We start from the raw sequence: 19,842 nt of genomic DNA, 5'->3' as shown, positions 1-19,842 counted from the left end.
TGTACTCGGTCGGCCGATGCATCGCGTTTGGAGCACAAACACACAACCTGCCCGGCGACATCAAGGTCGTGCACTCTGCGCGACTACCGGGGCTCTCGCGATGTCGTTATTCTCTTGTCGACGTGCCGGAGGTTGGTCGACGTCGGATGTCCATACCCATAATGCCTCGCTAGCATGTTAGGGGACGGGATTGCACCCGCGACCGCGCCATATCCTGCAGAAACGACCGGGCCCCACATAACTGGAGCCTGCCTCTGGCCATCACCTGCGCCCCTCCCTGCCAAAGTCAGCCTCATCCCATAACAAGACAATGCGTTGCTTGCCTCACGAGCCCTTCCCGTAGCTCGTTATACGGCATCGCCAAGTAATCGCGAGGGTGGACTCTGCGACTTGCTATGATCGCTGCCTGCGTGCTGCGAGTGACGCGGGACGCACCAATATGTTTCTCCCGTCTCTACAACTCCCCCTCCGACCCAATCGCTGTTTATCATCATCCGTTCTGTAACGATAGCGCGCGGGATCGCTGACGAGGCTAGACCCTACGCTCAACGTAGCGCGCCGTCTGAGGGCCTACACATCGGATTCTCTCGGATGCTCGCGATGTAATGCGCACAGGAGTTTCCGTTGCGCTCAGAGGCGGGAATGGGAATGATGACATGGTGGTGCTATCTGTTCTGTCTGCGCCGGCACTACACTGGACCACGCCAGCCGAGTACCCTACAACGCGAGCATCTTCAGGCCAGGCGACGTGTCACACACGTCGCGTCGCCCACAGATCCTATCAGCCTTGCTTTCTGCTCGCGGTCGGGGTCGCGCGACGCGTTCTGCAAACTCCCATCAACCAGATCACCCAGACAGATGATGCTGGCGAGATTGAGTAGCATATCTGAGGAATACATATATTGCAAGCTAATAAAATATACGAGGCAAAGAAACTGAAAGGCCGCTCAGTTAGCCCAAGGTGAGCTAACTTCGCTCGTTGATAAGCTTCACGGGTTACGGTGAAGCGACGGTCCTGAGCCTGACGCCAATGACACCTGTGATGAATTGTCGGTGTTGGCTCGTGAAAGTTGCGAGCGCGTCCGAGCCGTGCCAGATAGAATATTGTCCTCGACGACTTCGAATGTTTGAGGGCTCGGAGGTACGGCAGAAGGCATGTAAGTCTCGGTATATTCCTTGTCCAGAACATCGCCAATGGCCGTTATGAGTTCGACTTCTTCCTGAAGATGACTGGGCGTTCGCGGGACTTCGGCGCGCGGTTTGCGCAGAGCGCGATAGGCGTGCATGACCATGAAGTAAGGGTGGACGGGCAGCTGAATCGTCGGAAGAGAGTCCTCGCCTTCGAACGGATATATGTGATCGAAAAGTTCATCCGAGTCTTGTGCGTGGCGGGTGATGAACAAGGTAGGTGACCAGGTGTCGTCGGATTTGAGTTCGCCCATGACAGGCGTGAATCGGTACTCGTACAGTCCGTCGGGCAGCGTCTGATCGACGTATATGGGTGAGTTGTGTGATCGAGCACGGCTGTGGCCACTCACGTGTGTATATATGACAAAACCGTGCTCGTTTGTTTCGACTCCGTCCGGGACCTCGACTTGACCGAGCGGAAGGCCGTGATTCGTCACCGCATGCAGCATGATCCTGAGGACTTCCAGTGAAGGGCAGAAGAATGCAGCGAAATTGTCGTGCGCCGCATGCATTGTCTTCGTCACTATACAGCTGTCAGTGGGAAGCCGATAGGAGTTGAGAGATAAGCCATACTATAGCAAAGGTTTCGTGGTGTGTGCAGATACAATGCTCCTGTCTTCAAACCGAGGTAATGCTCCACCAGCATAACCTACAAAAGCATTAATGTTCAGTGGTGGAGGTGAAGTCGGAGTCACATACCATATCGAGGGGCAGGGCGCGAGCCAGCATATGAGCTAGTTGCAATCCGAAATTCGCATTTCCTAGGCCCGTGACGACGCAGACGGCCCCCAAAGGCGATAACTTTTTGACGTGCTTGTAAACCTGTCTTGGAATTGGATCCTTGGGGTCGATATTCTGGAGCAACGTCCATATCTTGTGCAGCAATTCGTTCCCTACACAGTGAGATACAATCAGTTTTAGAAGTCATTCATTAGTGAGCAGAAACTACCTGCGAGGCGCTCGTCCCCCGCTACGGACTTTGGGGGCATTATGAACAGGAGAGTGAGGAGGGTAGGCGGTGGAGGTGTCGTATATTCTCGAAGATTTATATATAGATAGGTGCTCCCAAAGTATTCCTAAAGGAGAACAGGTGCGATATAGTACACGCAGCAAGATGGCCCAAGAGATGCGAGCTATGGCCATGCATCGTGGCAGGACAATGGCCTGATAGCGCACTGGGTTCATTTCAATGAAACTTTGTTCCAATACTTGCTTTCAAATCTGCTGCGGTAGCTGTAGGGCCAGAGCCGTTTGTAATGGGCCGCTGATGTTATGCACAATCCATCCGAAGGCCACGCACCATGGCCATCGGTATCCTGGCGGTCTCCTTGAGTTCTGTATGGCCTTCATTTATTCAGGAGATACGCGCTTTATGTGTGTTGCTGTGCCTCAAAATGTGGCCGATAAATGAATCTGGCGATGAGTTGCGCATGAGCAGGTACTTGAGTGGGCGGAGAAGATGGGATTGAAACTGGACGCGCGTGTCACGCGGTCGGCCATCACCGAGCCTGACGCTTCCATAGTGATCCCCAACGCCGGCTTCCGCTCTCCAGCTTCTCTGATTAACGATAGAACCCCGCCTCGAGCGCCATCGCGATCGTCGCGGGGGCCAACAGCCCAGGTAGTGAGTTGGCCCACCGAGTATGTCTGTGTCACGCATTTATGACGCGCCTGGCCAAACTGGATCTCCAAACACCTTCAGCGCGACCCATGGGGCTGAACTCGCCAAGTGCATGGTCTCAGCCACGATCCGAGGGCGATTTAAATTGGACTTGACTGCTCTAATGCATGACATCTGGTAGTCTCGTTCAACTCAAATTTCCGCCATATTGTCTAGTACTCTAGGTCCTCTATTTCAGCAAACAGTTTCCGCCGCACGCTCTTCGAGTCAGCGATGGAAGCCTCGGTCGACGAGAGCTCGGACCCGTCAGCTTCATCATCGCTTAGTCGCTTCAAAGGGCTCTGGAGGAAAGCGGAAGGTAGTTCCAGATCATCGATATACTGTCCGATTTCCACGATAAGCTGGAGATGCTTCGCAAAATAGTCCTGAAGGATAGAGACATCCTGCGCGTCCTCGAGAGCATCATGCGCGTCTTCGGCAGCATCCTGCGCGTCTTCAGAACCAGACTGTGCGTCTTCAGAACCAGAACGAGTGTCTTCGGAGTCAGCTCGCGCGTTCTCAGAGCTGGTCTTCGAGGATACGGAACGAGACTGAGCATCTCCAGAAACCGATTCGCCGTCGGTGTCAGAATCGGAGTCGGATTCGGAGCCAGAATGGAAGGCGGAACTCGTATCATCTGCCCTCGGGGGCGTGCGAGGGGCGGACGAGCATTTCTTGAGTGCACGGTGTCCATTGTAGATTATACACCAGGGATCGTTGTGCAAGAGCACCTCGGGAAGGTCGTCGTCGCCAGTGAATGGCCAACGGTAATGCTTGACTTTGAACTTGTTACTGTGTTCGAACGCGCCGCTCGGAGTAGACGTGCTTCCGTAGAAGACGGGCCTATCGATGGTGTGCTTGCGATTCCAGCGAGCGAGGGGAAGAAACCGATGCAGTCGGTGGAAATTCTTTTCGAAGAGCTAATTTGATGCATGGTATGAGTGATCGCATCTTGAAAGGGAGTTGCGACGCACCTGCTCGTGATGAATGTATCCTGCCGCATTCTCCGACGTATCCTTAATGTGCATGTTGATTCCGTTCTGTTCTGCGCCCTCTAACGTAGGTGGAGGCATGCCGTTGTTCTTCATCGCGTAGCGTGCAGCCAGGAGAACAGGCATAGGCGGTACAAACATGCACAGACCTGCATCCATAGCGGCGTGAATTTCCGGCTTCACTGTGTACGATGAGCATGTCGACCGATGTTTAATCAAGAGAGTACGCACAGTAAAGAAGATTCGCGCTGGTTCCAGAGTTGAACGCATCTCTGCTCATTCCACGAACACAGGCAATCTTTTGTGCCTATTGTAGGTATTGAGCGTCAAGTACATGAGTAAGAAAATATAATCACGCACAGTCAAAAGCTCTATAGCTCGAGGGATTAGATGCGCCAATTGTAACAAGTGCATGAAGTTGTCCATTAGAGTGATGGGGCATCTTGCGCCGTAAGGTTGAGCTTCTTCGACGCGCTTGTACGTCTCTTTTGGAAGTGGCTTGTACCGATATACATGCCCCGCCGGTGTGTTCTTCACATCTGAGTCCGCGGTCTTAGCATTTCTACCACCATCGTCCGAAGAATTGATGGTTGGGTTGTAAGGGAGGTCGTCCTTTCGCTCGGCGGCCACTTTGATGCGCTTGTTGGGAGCAAAAAGTGATGTCGAATGAGCAGTGCTCCCGTTCCCCGCCGCCTCATCGTCGGATGAAGACGTGTCGGAGAGTTCGACCAGGGCTGGCTTTGAAGCTTGGCGCTTGAGATGAGCTCGGGATTGTGGAAAAGAGACCTGAGAGGACGGCTGTTGCATGCTGCCAAAGTTTCCGTGTTGCTGACAGAGTCTATCCTTGGTGGCGGAAGGTAAGGAGCGATGGGAACATTGAGCACGATCGGACCAGGCCAGTCACGGAATGTGACGTCACGTGAGAGCCGCGTGGTGTTTCCGAAGCACGGGTAGCCGTGATGTCCCACGGGCTTGCACGCGTTGAGCTCTTACCATCATCATCTCGCTATGTCGCCTGACGCGGTCCCGCTCTCCGCACTCTCTTTCAGTGAAGATGCTGCCTGTATTCCTGTAGTTGAGCGCACGTTGCTCACTTTCGACGAGGCTGTAGAGTTTCAAGTGGTGAGCGATCCAGTCCGAGTGGCGAGATGCTAGTATTCACCGTTGCTAGATTTGGACTCTGGAGTGGTGTTGGGGAGTTGAGAGAGGAGGGATCCCTCTGACAGGCCCATTCAATCGTATGGAATGTGAGTCTTGTGTTTTTGAGTTGGTGAGCTGCCTTATCTAACCGGCGTTATGTAGTACGCGCCGACATGGCCAAGTCTTTCGACGAGGAGGATTGGACACTCATGCCGACAAGAAAGACTCTCAGAGCTATGTCGCACCTACTACGCCATAATGCCCAAGCGGATGCGAGCTCGCGAAGGAACGCCATGAAGGCGCGTGCTCATACAGCTCACTCCCATCTCATGCTGACACTCGATCTCAGGAATTCAAACCAGAGAAATGCAAGTACAAGCTCAAATTCGTTGGTCATCGCAAACCAGGCGATGAGCCAACGATCTACGCTGCCATCGGAGACGCGGAACCCACGGCCTACAAATATCCTTACAAGGATCTGAGAATTCGTTCCTGCGCACATCCCTTCATCGTCGTTTACAAGGCGCATCTCATAGCAACGGATCGGCATAATGGCTGGAACCATCACGCGCTCGAATCACTGCATGACAACACCTTGAAGATCAGCATGCGTTGGCGCGAAACGCCGCCAGCCCAGTTCAAATACGGCCCTGACTTCCCCCCCGAACATTGCCATCCTGGTAGCATAGCGGGCTCTGTCGACGGCTCGTCGCCTCGAAAGCGCGGATCTTCGGACCGTCCAAGTGACCTTCCTCCAACGAATGCGCTCTGTTCGCACTCTGGATCCCGCTCGTCGCTGCGCAAACGCAAACGCGAAGACAGCGACGAGGAGGTGGACCTCGAGGCGCCTCCCAGACTATGCGCCAGGACACTGGATACTTCGTCTCTGGCGAGCCTCTACGCTGACAGTACCGCGGTTGTGTCGTGGCTGGACATGCTCGAGCCCGGTGACGTCGACTATCGCTGCACACCCGAGTCTGCTATGGCGGAAGCGGACGCAGCCCTGGCACAGTACGTGCAGGAGCCCGCGCGCGATCCGAAGGAGGTCATGCGTACCGGTTGGAAGCCGCTGAAAATCTCTCGACCTTTGGGACAGGAGCGCGATATGTCGCGCTGGACCAGTTCAATGGCGGCGGCGTGGATTGCTGGTGTCATGATCTGGGGGCGCTATGATGACGGAAGTTCATAGACAGTGATGTATGGTTTTGCGGTTGAGTTTTGTATATGTACATTGTGCCGTCAAACATCCACGACACGACTTGTTTCTGCCTGATGACGCGCTCCCACAGGGCGACTCGACGCGTCGTTTCATCGAGGCGAGCGAAGTCATGCTCGCTGGAGTAGACATTCACGCTATGTACTTTACATGGGTATGGAGAAAAGACCGCTATACATACATCCAGAACTAAATCGGCGCAAGGTGGACCACGAAAAGGTTCAGAGCGACTGCTCACTCCGCCATAGCCGTGTCATTGTCGATAGCAGCCTTCTCCTCCGGGTCGAGCCAACTCTCCTCAACCGTCGTCTTGACCCGACGCACGTACTCCTTCATGTTTTCGCGATACAGCTGCGCGGCTTCCGCATTCGCGGGGCTGTTGGGGTTCGGGTCGTGCAGCAATGACTGGATGGAGGTGAGGATGGCAGCGACGTCGTAGGTTGGGGACCAGCGATTCTGCAAGATGTCGAGACAGAGCTCGCCATTCGCATACACATTGGGGTGGAACATGCGCGAGAGGAACTTGACGGTGGGTGGTTTGTTGGGGTAGGATTCGTCGAAGGTGAGGATCAGCTTGAAGGTGCCGTCTTCGAATGGCGTATCCGCTGTGGAGGCAATCGTTAGCAAGCCGCGTATGTAGCACCGCTTAGGGACGCACCTGGTCCGAAGATGACCGCGTTCCACACCATGATGTTGTCAGCGCATGGGCTGCCAGAGATGCCGCCTGGCGGATCGGAGGACAGGCGCTTAAAGTCCCGAATCAGGCGGCGGCGGCAGGCGGTACTCTATCTCTCGTCGTAAGCGGGAGGTCCAATGCGAAGGGCGACTCGTACGCACCATCGTGGGGGTTTCAGCAGGGAGAAGAGTACAAGGGCAAGTTCGTTATGGGAAAATGTGGCGCAAATCGCCCATTGTCAGCGAACTCGGCGTCTGCCGAGCGGGGTCAACCTGCGACCACAATAGTTCGCGCCTTGGCTACTCCCATAACGCACATTGAAACCTCGCTCACTTCCCGTATATATGCCTGACCCTGATAGCTGCCTGGTTCATAGCTGCCGTAGCTCGAATGTATCCTCGAGGTTTTGGGCCATAGGGAGTCTAAGAACTACTACTGCGACTCGTAAAGCATACGCCCTCCTCCCCTACCAAAGGGTATAGAGCAAGAACGCGTGAGTGCCAACAATAGTATAGGCGATTACCTCTGAGTTCTTGCCAGCGTGTTTACTGTTACGGTGGCGGGAGTAGGAAGGGCAGTTCTTAGAGTTGCACCCTTCACGATGAAAGCTTTAGGCCGTCGCAAGCGACTCATAGTCCCCGCCTCCTTCAGTTCGCGTCGACATACTGCAGCTTCACCAATGTAAGGATTATATCTATAAGCAACGAGACTCTGCAAGGCACGTCCTGCGCGCACACACTCCCTCGAGAAGGGTTCTCCAGAAGGTAATCACTATTAGAGACCCTTGTCTCTGATCTTCACTGACCATACTGGTAGGACTTCGCCGACTGAAAACCGTTCTTCCGAAGCCAACTCAATTACATCGATCCGGGGCGGGATTGCATCTCGCTTTCGAATGCACGTCGGCCAGCTCCCTATAGTCAAGTCGCGCGTGCATCCATTCGTCGTGTATAGATGCTAGACCTATCCAAGATGCTCAACCCCGAACAAACGACGACAGATTTGAGGTCATCGACATGAATGCCGCTCACCCAGCACGTCTCGCCTCCGCTATCGTAAGAGTGATCATGGTACCGACCTTCCCGGTGAGGATTGTCACTCAAGGAGCTGCGTCTGTGCTCTACGGGTACAAACAAGTGGTTTGTCAGGCAAGGGTTCTATCTGTGAAGCTCAAGAGGTGGAGGCTATGTGGCCGCGTCCGTTGGTCTTCACAGTACGGATGTTGCCGTCATTGTGAATGTGCGATAATTGAAGCCACGTGCGCCGCGTGGACAGGCTTGCTCCGAGCCTCCTCCGCGATAACTTGTCTTCTGACCTCATGCGCGATCTCACCAAGCTCGTTCTCAGTCCCCAATTGCCCCCCGCCCCTCCCGGACTCCTCGGCCAGGGGAAGAATGCACCGATCTGAAAAAGAGAGCTCAGGAGCCGCTGCTGGTCGACTAATTCCCGAACTGCAAGTCGTCTCGGCGGCCACGGACAGGTACCTTTGCAAACGACCATGTGTGCGAGATAGCCAGGCGCGTCATTCGGCCTTGCGATGGATGTGGGGAAGACGGAGACCCCGCGCAGGCGTTCCGGGGCTCACAAGAGACCCCGGGCCGGCCAGCTTGAGGAAGCGCCATACCAAATCCCCCCTTGCGTTCTCCTCCATCCTATCATCCCTTAGACGCCCATCATCGCATCTCGCACACTATGCCCGCGCCCACTATCCTCGTCGATCCTGCACGCGTCGTAGACGATGTCGATCCCCGCATCTACTCAGGCTTCACCGAGCACATGGGCCGCTGCATCTACGGAGGCATCTACGAGCCCGAGAACCAGCACGGCCTTGCAGATCCCAAGACGGGCTTCCGCACGGACGTGATGGAGGTGCTGAAGGAGCTCAAGATCCCTGTTGTGAGGTACCCCGGAGGGTGAGTTGAGCGCGATCACGGCTCGTGAATACGCCGATCTGACCACCGCATACAGCAACTTCGTGAGTAGCTATCGCTGGCAAGGTGCGCCCTACAACTATTATCATTGATCTGAGTGAAGACTCACGCGTATCTAGATGGCATCGGGCCCAAGGAACTACGTCCTCGACGCCCCGAACTCGCTTGGCTCAATGAAGAGAGCAATCAATTCGGCACGGGTACGTTCACATCATCCTCGCGGTCTTCATTCCGTCATTCTCCCAGACGAGTTCATCGACTGGTGCCGCGCTCTCGGTACCGAGCCCTACATTTGCCTCAACATGGGCACCGGCACGCTCGAAGACGCTCTCGCGTGGGTCGAGTACTGCAACAGCTCCGCCAACACGTATTACGCGAACCTGAGGCGCAAGAATGGACATGAACAGCCGCACAACGTCAAGGTTAGTCTACTTTGTCTGTACGTGACACTCTGCCGGTTCTGATGATGTCGACAGTACTGGTCGCTCGGTAACGAGGTTTGGGGCCCATGGCAAGGTGCGCTTAGCCTTAGGATTTGTGGAAGCTTATCGCTAATGTCACACCAGTTGGCCAGATGGAGGCGCAAGACTACGCAAAGAAGGCGTATCAATGGGCGAAGGCGCTACGCCTTTTGGATCCCAACATCAAGATCATTGCTTGTGGCGGTATGCAGTCGAGCTCGTAACCTATCGGTCGTCGCTCACGGCCCATCAGAGACCGGGTACGCGGATTGGGACCGCGTTGTGCTCAAGAAGCTGGCACCCGTCGTGGATTATCACTCCATTCACAGTACCTCGATGTCTTCTCCTGCCTTGCGGCGTTTACTAACTTGTGCACAGTCTACACTGTCAGCGAAGGAAAGCACGAGGTGAACGTGATGGGTCGTAAGTGGGTTCTCTAATCGAAGTAACCATTGGCTAATACGGTTTCATAGCCGCTGCCGCCGAGCAGGCCATCAACATTACCAAGTCGCTCATCGACTTGGCCAAGATCGAGAACGACCTCAGCAAGGAGATCACTGTGTACGTCTAGGTGTTTCCCCGAGGTTATCGTTCGTTCATCCATTCCCGGCTCGCAGTTGCTTCGACGAGTGGAACGTCTGGTGAGTGGGAGGAAGTCTCGGAGCCTTGGCGATGCTCATCACATGTATAGGGATCCCGTTCGTGGTAAGGCCATATCTGTTGTAGCAATCAAGGCGTCTCACGCGTCGGTGCAGCTCCGGGAGAAGATGGCGCGGAAGAAAAATACGACCTCTCAGACGCCCTTGGTAAGTACCCTCCGTGTTGACACGCTACCGCTTTCGCTCATTGTCATAGCTGTCGCATCGTGGCTAAACGTCTTCGTGCGCAAGGCCGACGTCGTGAAGATCGCTTGCATAGCTCAGTAGGTCTTCCTGCCCGCCGACGCTTGTTTTCGCCCGACTCACGTTCACCTCAGGTCTGTCAATGTCATCTCACCCGTTCGTGACTCTCCTCTGTCCACCATGGCCACAGTCTGACATACTCGCAGATCATCACGTCCCCAGAGGGCCTCTTCAAGCAGACCACTTACTACCCCCTTCACCTTTTCACGAACCTAATGCGCGGCGCTTCGCTGGATGTCTATGTCACCAACCCCACCCCCGATGATGCTTACACCGGCCTGACCGCGCCAACGTTCGTTCAGAAGCTTACGAAGACGTCGCCCGATTCCGAGAAGCTCACCAAATACGTCGACGTGAGCGCCGTCTTCGACGCGCAGGCGTCGGAGGTAAGGGTGGCCATCGTGAACCGGCACGCGGAGAAGGCGTACGAGGTGCCCATCAAGTTCGGCGTGGACACGAAGGTGGCGTCGGAGGTCAAGGTATACGAAGTGTGGAGCGAGGATCTGCGCGATAAGAATACGTTCGGGGAAGAGAAGGTGAAGACGGTGGAGAAGAGCGTGAGGTGGGAGGGCAAATACAGTCTCAAGGCGCACTCGTTCCAGGGTCAGTCGACTACTCATGCGCTTTTCTCGATGACGCTGACCTTCGTTCTTTTGCAGTTCTCGTATTCAAAATAGAAGCGTAAGGTCATTGTGTCTCGAGAAGGCTGGACCTTGTTCTCCGTTCGGACCCAAGCTTCTCTTCCTGCAATCGATTCCAAGTCTGTACCATGTGATGTATGTATTCATGCGAGGATCCATATCCCATATGAAGCCCGCAAGATCGAGAGCGCCCTGGCGCGTACCGCTTCCCAGCTTTGTGGCACCGGTCCCAGCATGCTCGCATCCCGGACTCGCGGACTTCGCCTCCTGCACGCTGCGCTAATTCCCTCCTCTCAATCCTCTTCAGGCCCTTCCTGTCAGGCACACCCGCTGCGCAGGCCTATCATCCGACACATGCCTCGGGCAGCCAGGCAATCTCGGGGGCTTTCCCTCCCCCGCATCCCTCGCCCCGCGGGGCACGCGGCGCCCCATCGCCATCAGGCTTCTTCATTGTCAACGCGCTTCGCGTCCCTTTCGCGGTCCCATGACCCATTATTCCGAGGACGGACCTGGCGGGCCGCGCGGTCTCTCTCTATGGGTCGCTATGTCACCGACCTGGGCAAGCGCCTGATGGTGTACTTAAGGACGAGGGCAGCTGACGGGGATTTTTCAAGCTTGCTGCTGCTTCACGACGTCGACGCACACTGACGACTAGCAAGGATGGCGCTGCTCTCGCCGAAAGTCTACACCTGGCTCTGCGGTTTGTTCGCGAGCTTGGGGAGCATCATCTTCGGCTATGATCTGGGTGTTATTGCGGGTGCGTTGTACAAACTTGCTTGACCGTGTTCGAGGCTAACTGTGTGCATAGGTGTCCTGACGGCGCCAGATTTCGTTGTATGTGTTGTGCCGTGAATGTAGCTGGTCTTCACTCAATGAAGGTTAGGCAACCATGGGCTCAAGATACGCCAACGATTCGTTGAAGGGCTTGATCACCAGTATCTTCGGTATGCCCCCTTCTCATACTTGTAGGCATCGCTCGCGTTTGACAAGTGCACACAGTGTTGGGTTGCTTCTTCGGCATGATCCCTGTCGCCTGGCTTGCGGACAAGCTTGGCCGTCGATATACCATCCAAGCAGCATGCGTGATATACATGTGCGCTACATAGTCGATCTCTCCGCTCGTCGTCAACTGACCACTCATGCAGGTTCGGCGGTGCCCTCCAGACCGGCGCGCAGAACATGGATATGATGCTCGCCGGGCGCTTCTTCGCCGGGTTCGGTGTCGGTATCCTCGCGGACCTCGCGCCCATCTACCAGGCAGAGATCGCGCATCCCAGTATGCGCGGCAGTCTCACTACGCTGCAGCAGTTCATGCTGGGCATCGGAGGTGCGTGAAGGGCTATGCAATTTTTTCCCTTTCTGACGAGGGCATATCCAGCCTTCATTGCCTCTTGGGTCACCTACGGCACTGCGCAAGGAGGCGCTACTGTTGGTACACAGGCCGAATGGCGCGTGCCCTTGGGCATTCAAATCATCCCTGCTATCCCGCTCTTCGCGTTCATCCTCTTGATGCCGGAGTCGCCGAGATGGCAGGCGGAGAAGGGGCGCATGGACCTGGGTGAGTAAAGGAAACCCTTGGCAAAGCTTTGTACTGACTTCGCAATCAGCCCGGGCAACCCTCGCCAGACTTCATGCCCACGGCGACGAGAACGACACTTTCGTGGTCGCTCAGATGGAGGATATCCAACAAGAGATGGACCGCGCCAAGCACATTGGGGAATCAACGTGCGTCCCACCCCCCCTTCCAACCTAAACCCCTCTCATTCTCACCCCTCACCTCTTCAGCTGGAAAGAATGCTTCGTCGTCCCCGCCAATTTCCGGCGCGTCGCCCTCGGCTTCATCCTCCAGTTCTCCGTGCAACTCACGGGCGTGTCCGCAATCCAATACTACTCGACGACGATCTTCACCACGATGGGCTTCAGCAACTCGCGCATCCTGCTCTTCCAGTCGATCAACAGCATCATTGCGCTCATCGGCGAGGCGTGCTGTGTGATTTGGGTCGATCGCACGGGTCGGCGGCTGCCGCTGATTGTAGGGAACATCGCCTCGGGGCTAAGCTTTGTGGTGGGGACAATTCTGATGGCACGGTGGCCGGGGACTGTGGACAAGTAAGTGGTCATGAGGATGGGTGTATGGACGTAAGCTGAACGCAGCTCGTAGCGATGCGGCACACTATGTGAGGGGTAGACTGCCGAGGGAGATCGTCCACGTCTGAACACGATTACAGCTCTTCATCGTCACGACCTGGGTCTTCAACTTCTTCTTCAGCTCATGCATCGGGCCACTCTCGTGGGCGTACCCGGCGGATATCTTGCGAGTGCCCCGGGATCTATCGTCTGGGACCTGCGCTAACTGTCCCGCCTCAGCTCAACCCGCATCCGCGCCAAGAGTACCGCAATCACCAGTGCCGCGTCGTGGCTGTCGAATTTGTGCGTCAACGTTATCTTCGTTTTGACTTCCCCGCTGATCTCTGAATGAACTCTTCCAGCATGATCGCTGAAGTCACGCCCGTGGCATTCGCGCAGGTCGATTGGAGGTATTACCTCGTCTTCGCGATCTGCAGTCACTCGAAGTGCGTAGAATCTCTTTCCCACATTCATGGGTACCCGCCGTACTGACTCGCCACCGCTCTTAGTGCCCTCTTCATCTGGGCCTTCTACCCCGAGACCACGGGTCGCCGCCTCGAGGAGATGGACGACCTGTTCACGAAGGCGCCGTTGTTCATCCCGGGAACGCAGTACCAGCATGTCGGCGACTACAAGGCGGCGGAGAGGCAGTTGAGAGAAGGTGCGTTATCGCGGCGATCCTGTCTACGTTCCCTCGTGGGACTTTGAGGCGCTCTTGCTGACACGGACTTTCAGGCAACTTCGTACCCGGCGCGGTCACGGAGAAGGACGCGGTCGTTGCAACGAGCCCGGTCACTAGCAATAGCGAGCTCAAAGACGATGTTGAGCAGCATGAGCACTCCCTTGTGGTGTAAGGGGCCACTTGAGGAGTTTCTCGCTACGCTGTTGTTAGGCCTGGGCGATTTGCTGGCCTTATATCTGACTGTTATAGCTTTGGTCTAGCTCCTCATTGTACTTGTATGTCACCGACTTTCGTGTACGCCAGTTTACGATCCGGCTCTGGTTCTTCCTGGTGTCGTGCTGCACGCGCCTCGAAAGTTGCCTGCTTCCACAGTTGAGATCGCGTTCAACAGCTTGAATTGGTCTTCTTCTCAGCAGGGCGTATACTATAGATTGGCGGCCGGTCGAGATGATGGTATCGCCAAAGTGTGCATGGTATGACCGCTACACATCAAGGGGTCGTCGCCGAACGCTCTGGCAATGGTTATTTCCGACCTGGTTCGTACCGTCACGGTATTGGGAAGACCAAGGAGAGATGCATACGGCAGCTTGATAGTGGCCTGCCCATGTCACCGCGACAGCGCCTCGCACCCTCACGCAGATGGTTCGACATCACACAACAGACGTTTGTGTCCGCGTAGTTGACTGCATTGGCCAGGCATACGGACTGTAAATACTTCGAAAAGTCCAGATATACACGTATCGTTTAAGAGCACAGAGGATGAAGGAGAAATTCTACGGAAGTCTGCTGCTATTGCGGGTGCCCCATAGGAGGATGTGATATTTCCACTCCGCCCATTGAGTGCTGGAGAAGCGTGACGAGTCTCGTTCTTGATAGATGGGAAACGAGACCACCGGCAGCCTCCTGCCAGTGCGCATAACATGTCGAGGGGAGCGAAAGGACTCCCGCGTGTATTGCGAGAGCGCAGCATCTGCCTCCTCTGTCAAAGAGGGCGATGTTGATCGAAGATTGGGGTCTCCGGACTCTACGCTGTCGGCCCATGCGCGTAGTGCGGCAGGATCGTCGTATAAGCACTTGTCAGAGGCAGATGCGAGAGCACGCGGGGACAGTCGAGGTGAGCCTCCGTCATCGGCCGCGTCGCGCTTGCGCTTGCCCAGAGATGTGGATGTCGGTGTCGATCGCGAGTCGGAATTGCTGGAGCAGCCCTTGTCTTTCTCTTCCACACGCGAGTCGTCTGCTTTGCAGATTTCGCGCGCCGGGCGACGAAAGTTGCGCCCCGCCACGCTGATTGGATGGCAGTGTTCGCTGGGGAAGTCGGGTCCGTATTTGAATTCGGTGGGCGGTTCATTGAGCCACAACCGTGCGACATTCGCGGTCGCGATATGCAGCGCTTTCAAGTCGCGGTCGTTGACAGGATGGATACCGTTCATCGTAGCACGTTCCACCATGTAGGTAACAAAGAGCGGATGGGCGCGCGACGTGACCTTCGGTAGGCCGTGATAGGGATATTCGAACGCGTTTGGCGCTGCGTTTCCATTGCGGACATATATTGTCGGTTGCTCCGCACCTTCACGAACGCGCATATACCTGAGCTCATACTCGTGTTCATGCGCGGAGAGCACCTACATGAACATGAGGAATTATCTGAGCTAGTTTAGTGGTTGATGAGCTCACCTTCATGATGTCCTTCCGCGAAGATGCCTTCGCACGGGCGTTATGCTTCAGGAGTCGTATCATCTTGTTGAGAGTTTCGGATGTGGGCATGAGCATCCAGTCCATCTCATGAAGTGGTTGCAGCATGTCGGAGCGCACTGTGTTCGAGTCAGGTTAGGCGCCGAGACGCGATGCATAGAATTGACTTGCTCTCGAGGCGATTCAGCGAGCTTTCCAGTGGCAGTTGCCCTCTAGGCAGTCCCCAGTTCCATTCGAGCGTCCACATCTGTGGACGATTAGCGTGCCATCCATGCCACTTTACAGGTTCGTACGCACGTATTGATAATCCAACTCCTTGTTAAACTTGACGGGGATATGTTCCGCCACTGGTATGTCGGCGATGTTTGGGCTCAAAGCCACAGATAAGAGAGGTACTGATGTGCTCGACATGGCGAGAAAAGTGTTTGCTCAGGGCAAGATGGTGGTTGGGAGAGGAGATCAATCCGCACCACGTTGGGATCAACAGCACGGTCACATGATGTGACAGGCTGTGACACGTCTTTGTTCCAACGGTCATCGCAAACAATGCATAGCCTAGTCATCCCTTCGTCTTGGTCTCCGATCCTGCGTTGCCACACGGCACATAAGACTGCTCGCGACCTTTGCTCTTCTGGCTTATGGCGGAACATGCAGGCCCGCCGTCGCAGGCTATCGCTCAGCCTGAATCGCCGAGCGGCCGCGGCACGAAGCGCAAATCGGCGCCATCGTTCCTGAAGGACTGGTCGGACTGCTCATCAGATGGAGGTGGTAGCATCTTTGGCAGCGCTGCCTCATCTGTCATTGGCGGTGCTAAAAAGGTCACCAAAAAGATACTCAAGAAGGTGCGCCAGATGAAACCGCGGAAGAGTCGCCGCAAGGGCGAAAAGGAGGAGGATTTGGCGTATAGTCAGGTCATGGAAGCTACTGCAAATGCCACTTCGAAAGTCCAGAGTACACCGATTGGACATCAACATCGCTATCGACGCATTCCGGAGTTCACCTACGAGACGGTGGCAAGGGTTCAACCGGGCGGGGCGCGTTGTCCTATTTCTCTCATGGACAACTCCATGCGCTTGCTGCAGCTGGTCCACCTTGTATCTCGTGCCACTGATATGAATATCGTATGTGAATCGACCATTTGCCTGCACATTGCGTCTGACCCTTCTCTGAGTCTGAACGCCTTGCATGCATACTTGGGCTGGAAAGGGACCATTTCAACTCTGGAACGAGTGCAAATCTCCTTTTCAGTAAGCACCTTGATATCCTGATCTACACACCGCTCATATGTTCCTCAGTGCAACGAGAATTGCACGTCGCGTTCGACTCAGATCGTTTCATTCTTGTTCCGTCTTGGCACATTCTCCGAGCCATAAAGTCTGCCATCTTTAACCACGGAATTCCAGAACTTCAATACCACTCTGCCGAACACGGGATCAACGCGAAAGTCAGGCGCCGACGGGTGAACAGGGCGGGATATGTTCATCATGAAGAAGTAAGTCCGGACTTGCTTGCGCCGCTCGCAATGATCGATCTTCCTCAAACAGGTGTTTACCCGGCACTTTGCACGCGGTTACCGTATTGTTCCTCTCAATGGAATGTGGTCCCCCGACGAGCCCATCACGAGGGACCCGCTCGATAACGACCCTGACGACCCTAGCGATCTCGACGGCGACGTCTACGAATGGCCTTTCACTGGGGATGACGAGCTGCCCATGATCTTCCTTCATAACAGCCCGCAGCTCGTCGTCTGGAAGTCATATACGGCCATCAAAGCCCAGAGGGAGAAAGAGAGCTCGAGTAAAGACGGCGGTCTCAAGAAAGACACCAGCATCGACGACACCGACGACCGCGAGGACCACGATGAAGCTCTTGTCACTGACACCGACGGCCGCGCGGACGACGCTGTAGCTCTTGTCACAGCACAAGACTTCGTACAGCACAAGCTGACAGCCATTTACGAGATCGGTCTTTACATTGAGAAAACGCTCCACCTGCCCACCAATTTCCTGCAAAGCCCTGGTCCTCGAAGGCCGTCTGAGCAGACCCTTGCGGAGGATCTTCCGGATGATGACGTGCTAGTGTCAGACGAGGAGGTTGTCACTGATGGGATGAGCCGATCCCTGCATGAAGCCCTCAGCGACGCCGCAGATCCAGACCTTTGATCTTGTTTCTGCAAGACGTCGAGCTTACAGTACCAGATGTACTGCCACTGCTGCGAAGCGTGGTGAGATGGCGAAGACCCATTCGAGCCATGTATCTTTTGAACCAGTATTATTCCTATAGAATTTCAATGCATCAAATCACCCTTCCGAGGCCGCGCTGGCTACATGAAAGAGTAGGTACTATGAGCGCAAGGGCAGGCAAGCCAAATGCGAGTTGGCGAGCCGGTCCGACCGAACCGCGGGAACATTGACAGACCGGTCCGGAGCCAATGAACTCAACCCGAACCTGCCTCTCGCCGCCAAACGCCCGACTGCAGGTGCGTGAGGGTTCGCACTATCGCGCGAACTGACAATTCCCTATTCTTTCTACATGCTTTCGACGCGCTTTCCGCTCTTGCATGTCACTCGGGAGTTGTACAGCGTGTGGACTGCGTCCGAGTCGCTGGCAGCGGCAACAACCGTAACGCCTAGGAAGGCAGGGAATTCATCTACCTGTACCACCACCGCGGAACTTCATTGACCTGTGGGTGTACTTAGTGTATCTTTTTGGCCTCATTGAAGTCAGACGTAATCGAGGTATGTCGCGTACCCGCCAGTATTTGGTGCAGTGCCTTCAAAGCTGTTCTTACCTCGTTCTGACTCAAAGCTAGGCAGGTTCCGTACTTTACGGCATCTTTTTGTTCGCTACAGAGTGTTGCGCATCGCCTTTTTTGACCCTTTTTGCTGAGCATTCAAAGCATCGAGCGCTTCCCCGCCACACCATGTGGGCTCACAAACCTTGGCCACGTTCCGCTTTCGCCGCCCTTGGTATAGCTGTTGAGCTATGGTGGTCTATTTTTACTTTATGACAACAAGACGCTTTCAAGTATCTCGACGCTGGCGCTTGTGCGAGTCCTCTATCTTTCCCTCAACGTCCAGGAAGACGCAGTGGCAAAGTGCATTTTCATACGCTGACCCATGCCTGTCAACTCCAAGATAATCGCACAGTGTGAAGGTGAGTCTATCGTCGGAGATGAGAAACTCACTTCTGCTGACTGCGTTGTAGACAACGCCGGAATAGATGCTCTCTGGACATCGCTCGAGAATATAGACCCCAAAGACCCAATTCCCCGACGAGTTGTAGATGACGTGCGGAAGATGTCGCCTCTTGGTCTAATCTGCGTTGTCACCTGGTTTGGCAATCAGCATCTCGCCCTGCAGCTTTGCCACATCCTCGCTCGAGCCTTGCCACCAGGTATTGTACGCGAATTTCACGCTCTGGATTTCTTGGGATCGCTCCTCATACGACGAGACAGGTGAAGCTAGTCGAGCACTTTCTCGGCCTGCCGTACGGAGCGTTGTACCTTCACTCTCCACGGAATATATACCTTAGTACGTCGCCTTGCCTTCGCGTCCTTTGCTTATCCCCAGTTCTATGCAGTGCGACCGACTATGCATGCCGCATTAGATAGCGATGCCGCCTTCTTATGCCCCACACGAAAGGTGCTTGAGACAATGCTGCACGCAGTACGCAACCACGGGCTCCCAATGGGAGAGACGGTCGTACCCGCGGGCGTCGAGACAAACGAGAAGGGCTTCGTCAAGTATACCTATGTCGGTAACCCAGATTTCCCGTACCTCTATGCTCATCACATCCCAGACCTTCCCCGACGGCGATTACGAGTACCAATACGCGCCCATCATGGGCCGCTCGAAGAACTCGTGGACGCCCTCGACTCGAATCCTGCGGCGCACCCCTGAGGGTATTCATCATCACAAGACGCCGTTTACCGGCGTCCACAGCATGCCCTGGGTCAAGATTCACATCCACCCGTACTTTGCGGTCGTGCGCGGCCATCGCGCTCTGTCTAGGACGCGCGACGGCCCTGTGACAACGCCTGCCCATCTTGCTCGAGAGGTTGAGCTCATTGGGCAGATCGGCGCAGTCTTGGACGAGGTTTACCACTCTGAGTACGAGGAGGACGATGAACCTGTGAAGTCGCCTGAGGTCGATCCGGCGTCGATTTTGCCCGAGAGACTCCGTCCTCGTCGTGGACCTCATGCTACTGGTCCTGCTGGCCACTAATTCTTGGTGTTCAGGTGTCCGTCGTCGGATATACGCTCTCTTCGGCCCCCTTTTGGTGCCTTGTAAGATGACAGACTGTATTATGCAGTCTCGCAACGTATAGATACTGTGACATAGACGTAGCTTAGACAATAATCATAATGTTCAGAATCTAGGTCATCCACGAAGTCTCGCTGGCGCCGTCTCCATCCCCGAGAAGGAAGAGAGTAAAACGCCCCGAGCACTTGCCAAAAAGTCCGCAGGCAGCTAGCACGAAGAAATTCGGCCGCACGAAGAGGATATGCGTTAGCATGACTACGCCCGGCAG

At 55.2% G+C, this 19,842-nt stretch overlaps 9 protein-coding genes across 9 annotated transcripts; 5 read left to right on the top strand and 4 right to left on the bottom strand.

Annotated features, from left to right (window-relative positions):
- Positions 1–989: 989 nt before the first annotated feature.
- SCHCODRAFT_01175362 (uncharacterized protein) lies at positions 990–2,177 on the bottom strand (the record flags this gene model as incomplete). Its single annotated transcript, XM_003027438.2, has 5 exons — positions 990–1,484; positions 1,539–1,711; positions 1,762–1,837; positions 1,888–2,081; positions 2,138–2,177. 5 exons carry the CDS (start codon positions 2,175–2,177, stop codon positions 990–992), a joined length of 978 nt encoding a protein of 325 aa, XP_003027484.1.
- Positions 2,178–2,841: 664 nt separating this feature from the next.
- Positions 2,842–4,647, bottom strand: SCHCODRAFT_02590387 (uncharacterized protein; the record flags this gene model as incomplete). Its single annotated transcript, XM_003027437.3, has 4 exons — positions 2,842–3,768; positions 3,823–4,022; positions 4,072–4,147; positions 4,201–4,647. The coding sequence occupies 4 exons, from the start codon at positions 4,645–4,647 to the stop codon at positions 3,022–3,024; spliced, it is 1,470 nt and encodes a 489-aa protein (XP_003027483.1). The 3' UTR covers positions 2,842–3,021.
- Positions 4,648–4,848: 201 nt separating this feature from the next.
- On the top strand, positions 4,849–6,169 carry SCHCODRAFT_02515710 (uncharacterized protein; the record flags this gene model as incomplete). The annotated part of the gene is made up of 4 exons (XM_003027705.2): positions 4,849–4,962; positions 5,012–5,087; positions 5,143–5,283; positions 5,343–6,169. 4 exons carry the CDS (start codon positions 4,849–4,851, stop codon positions 6,167–6,169), a joined length of 1,158 nt encoding a protein of 385 aa, XP_003027751.1.
- A 261-nt stretch (positions 6,170–6,430) lies between these two features.
- SCHCODRAFT_02672141 (ubiquitin-conjugating enzyme) lies at positions 6,431–7,036 on the bottom strand (the record flags this gene model as incomplete). The annotated part of the gene is made up of 3 exons (XM_003027436.1): positions 6,431–6,801; positions 6,855–6,981; positions 7,034–7,036. 3 exons carry the CDS (start codon positions 7,034–7,036, stop codon positions 6,431–6,433), a joined length of 501 nt encoding a protein of 166 aa, XP_003027482.1.
- A 1,156-nt stretch (positions 7,037–8,192) lies between these two features.
- SCHCODRAFT_02640375 (glycoside hydrolase family 51 protein) lies at positions 8,193–11,017 on the top strand. The gene is made up of 16 exons (XM_050346144.1): positions 8,193–8,785; positions 8,841–8,869; positions 8,923–9,003; positions 9,050–9,225; positions 9,280–9,319; positions 9,370–9,468; positions 9,518–9,592; positions 9,643–9,687; positions 9,738–9,825; positions 9,882–9,905; positions 9,956–9,969; positions 10,020–10,070; positions 10,120–10,186; positions 10,241–10,262; positions 10,313–10,769; positions 10,826–11,017. The coding sequence occupies exons 1-16, from the start codon at positions 8,565–8,567 to the stop codon at positions 10,849–10,851; spliced, it is 1,515 nt and encodes a 504-aa protein (XP_050197891.1). The 5' UTR covers positions 8,193–8,564; the 3' UTR covers positions 10,852–11,017.
- Positions 11,018–11,467: 450 nt separating this feature from the next.
- SCHCODRAFT_01175357 (general substrate transporter) lies at positions 11,468–13,642 on the top strand (the record flags this gene model as incomplete). The annotated part of the gene is made up of 12 exons (XM_003027703.1): positions 11,468–11,568; positions 11,708–11,751; positions 11,807–11,900; positions 11,953–12,134; positions 12,186–12,365; positions 12,415–12,532; positions 12,593–12,916; positions 12,969–12,984; positions 13,036–13,142; positions 13,175–13,237; positions 13,297–13,380; positions 13,444–13,642. The coding sequence occupies 12 exons, from the start codon at positions 11,468–11,470 to the stop codon at positions 13,640–13,642; spliced, it is 1,512 nt and encodes a 503-aa protein (XP_003027749.1).
- Positions 13,643–14,258: 616 nt separating this feature from the next.
- Positions 14,259–15,756, bottom strand: SCHCODRAFT_02692767 (uncharacterized protein). The gene is made up of 4 exons (XM_050346844.1): positions 15,606–15,756; positions 15,480–15,555; positions 15,291–15,427; positions 14,259–15,238 (listed from the first exon to the last, which is right to left on the bottom strand). Exons 1-4 carry the CDS (start codon positions 15,717–15,719, stop codon positions 14,390–14,392), a joined length of 1,176 nt encoding a protein of 391 aa, XP_050197890.1. The 5' UTR covers positions 15,720–15,756; the 3' UTR covers positions 14,259–14,389.
- A 167-nt stretch (positions 15,757–15,923) lies between these two features.
- SCHCODRAFT_02590373 (uncharacterized protein) lies at positions 15,924–17,498 on the top strand. Its single transcript, XM_003027702.3, has 4 exons — positions 15,924–16,429; positions 16,480–16,555; positions 16,604–16,800; positions 16,853–17,498. Exons 1-4 carry the CDS (start codon positions 15,947–15,949, stop codon positions 17,468–17,470), a joined length of 1,374 nt encoding a protein of 457 aa, XP_003027748.1. The 5' UTR covers positions 15,924–15,946; the 3' UTR covers positions 17,471–17,498.
- A 929-nt stretch (positions 17,499–18,427) lies between these two features.
- Positions 18,428–19,690, top strand: SCHCODRAFT_02692765 (uncharacterized protein; the record flags this gene model as incomplete). Its single annotated transcript, XM_003027701.3, has 5 exons — positions 18,428–18,464; positions 18,516–18,709; positions 18,766–18,841; positions 18,891–19,063; positions 19,110–19,690. 5 exons carry the CDS (start codon positions 18,428–18,430, stop codon positions 19,533–19,535), a joined length of 906 nt encoding a protein of 301 aa, XP_003027747.1. The 3' UTR covers positions 19,536–19,690.
- Between the last annotated feature and the right edge of the window lie 152 nt (positions 19,691–19,842).

This window comes from Schizophyllum commune, assembly GCF_000143185.2.
Source record: "Schizophyllum commune H4-8 unplaced genomic scaffold SCHCOscaffold_12, whole genome shotgun sequence".
NCBI lineage: Eukaryota > Fungi > Basidiomycota > Agaricomycetes > Agaricales > Schizophyllaceae > Schizophyllum > Schizophyllum commune.
This window is presented reverse-complemented; position numbering and strand designations above follow the sequence as displayed.

Excerpts from the sequence above, each read along its gene's own strand:
- SCHCODRAFT_02640375 (XM_050346144.1), top strand. The coding sequence starts at position 8,565 with ATGCCCGCGCCCACTATCCTCGTCGATCCTGCACGCGTCGTAGACGAT. Across the intron at positions 10,187-10,240 it reads AAGATCGCTTGCATAGCTCA|GTCTGTCAATGTCATCTCAC; the intron begins GTAGGTCTTCCT and ends CGTTCACCTCAG. Across the intron at positions 10,770-10,825 it reads CAAGGCGCACTCGTTCCAGG|TTCTCGTATTCAAAATAGAA; the intron begins GTCAGTCGACTA and ends GTTCTTTTGCAG.
- SCHCODRAFT_02590373 (XM_003027702.3), top strand. The coding sequence starts at position 15,947 with ATGGCGGAACATGCAGGCCCGCCGTCGCAGGCTATCGCTCAGCCTGAA. Across the intron at positions 16,430-16,479 it reads GTGCCACTGATATGAATATC|TCTGAACGCCTTGCATGCAT; the intron begins GTATGTGAATCG and ends CCCTTCTCTGAG. Across the intron at positions 16,556-16,603 it reads GAGTGCAAATCTCCTTTTCA|TGCAACGAGAATTGCACGTC; the intron begins GTAAGCACCTTG and ends TATGTTCCTCAG.
- SCHCODRAFT_02692767 (XM_050346844.1), bottom strand. The coding sequence starts at position 15,719 with ATGTCGAGCACATCAGTACCTCTCTTATCTGTGGCTTTGAGCCCAAAC. Across the intron at positions 15,556-15,605 it reads AGGAGTTGGATTATCAATAC|ATGTGGACGCTCGAATGGAA; the intron begins GTGCGTACGAAC and ends AATCGTCCACAG. Across the intron at positions 15,428-15,479 it reads CTCGCTGAATCGCCTCGAGA|TGCGCTCCGACATGCTGCAA; the intron begins GCAAGTCAATTC and ends ACTCGAACACAG.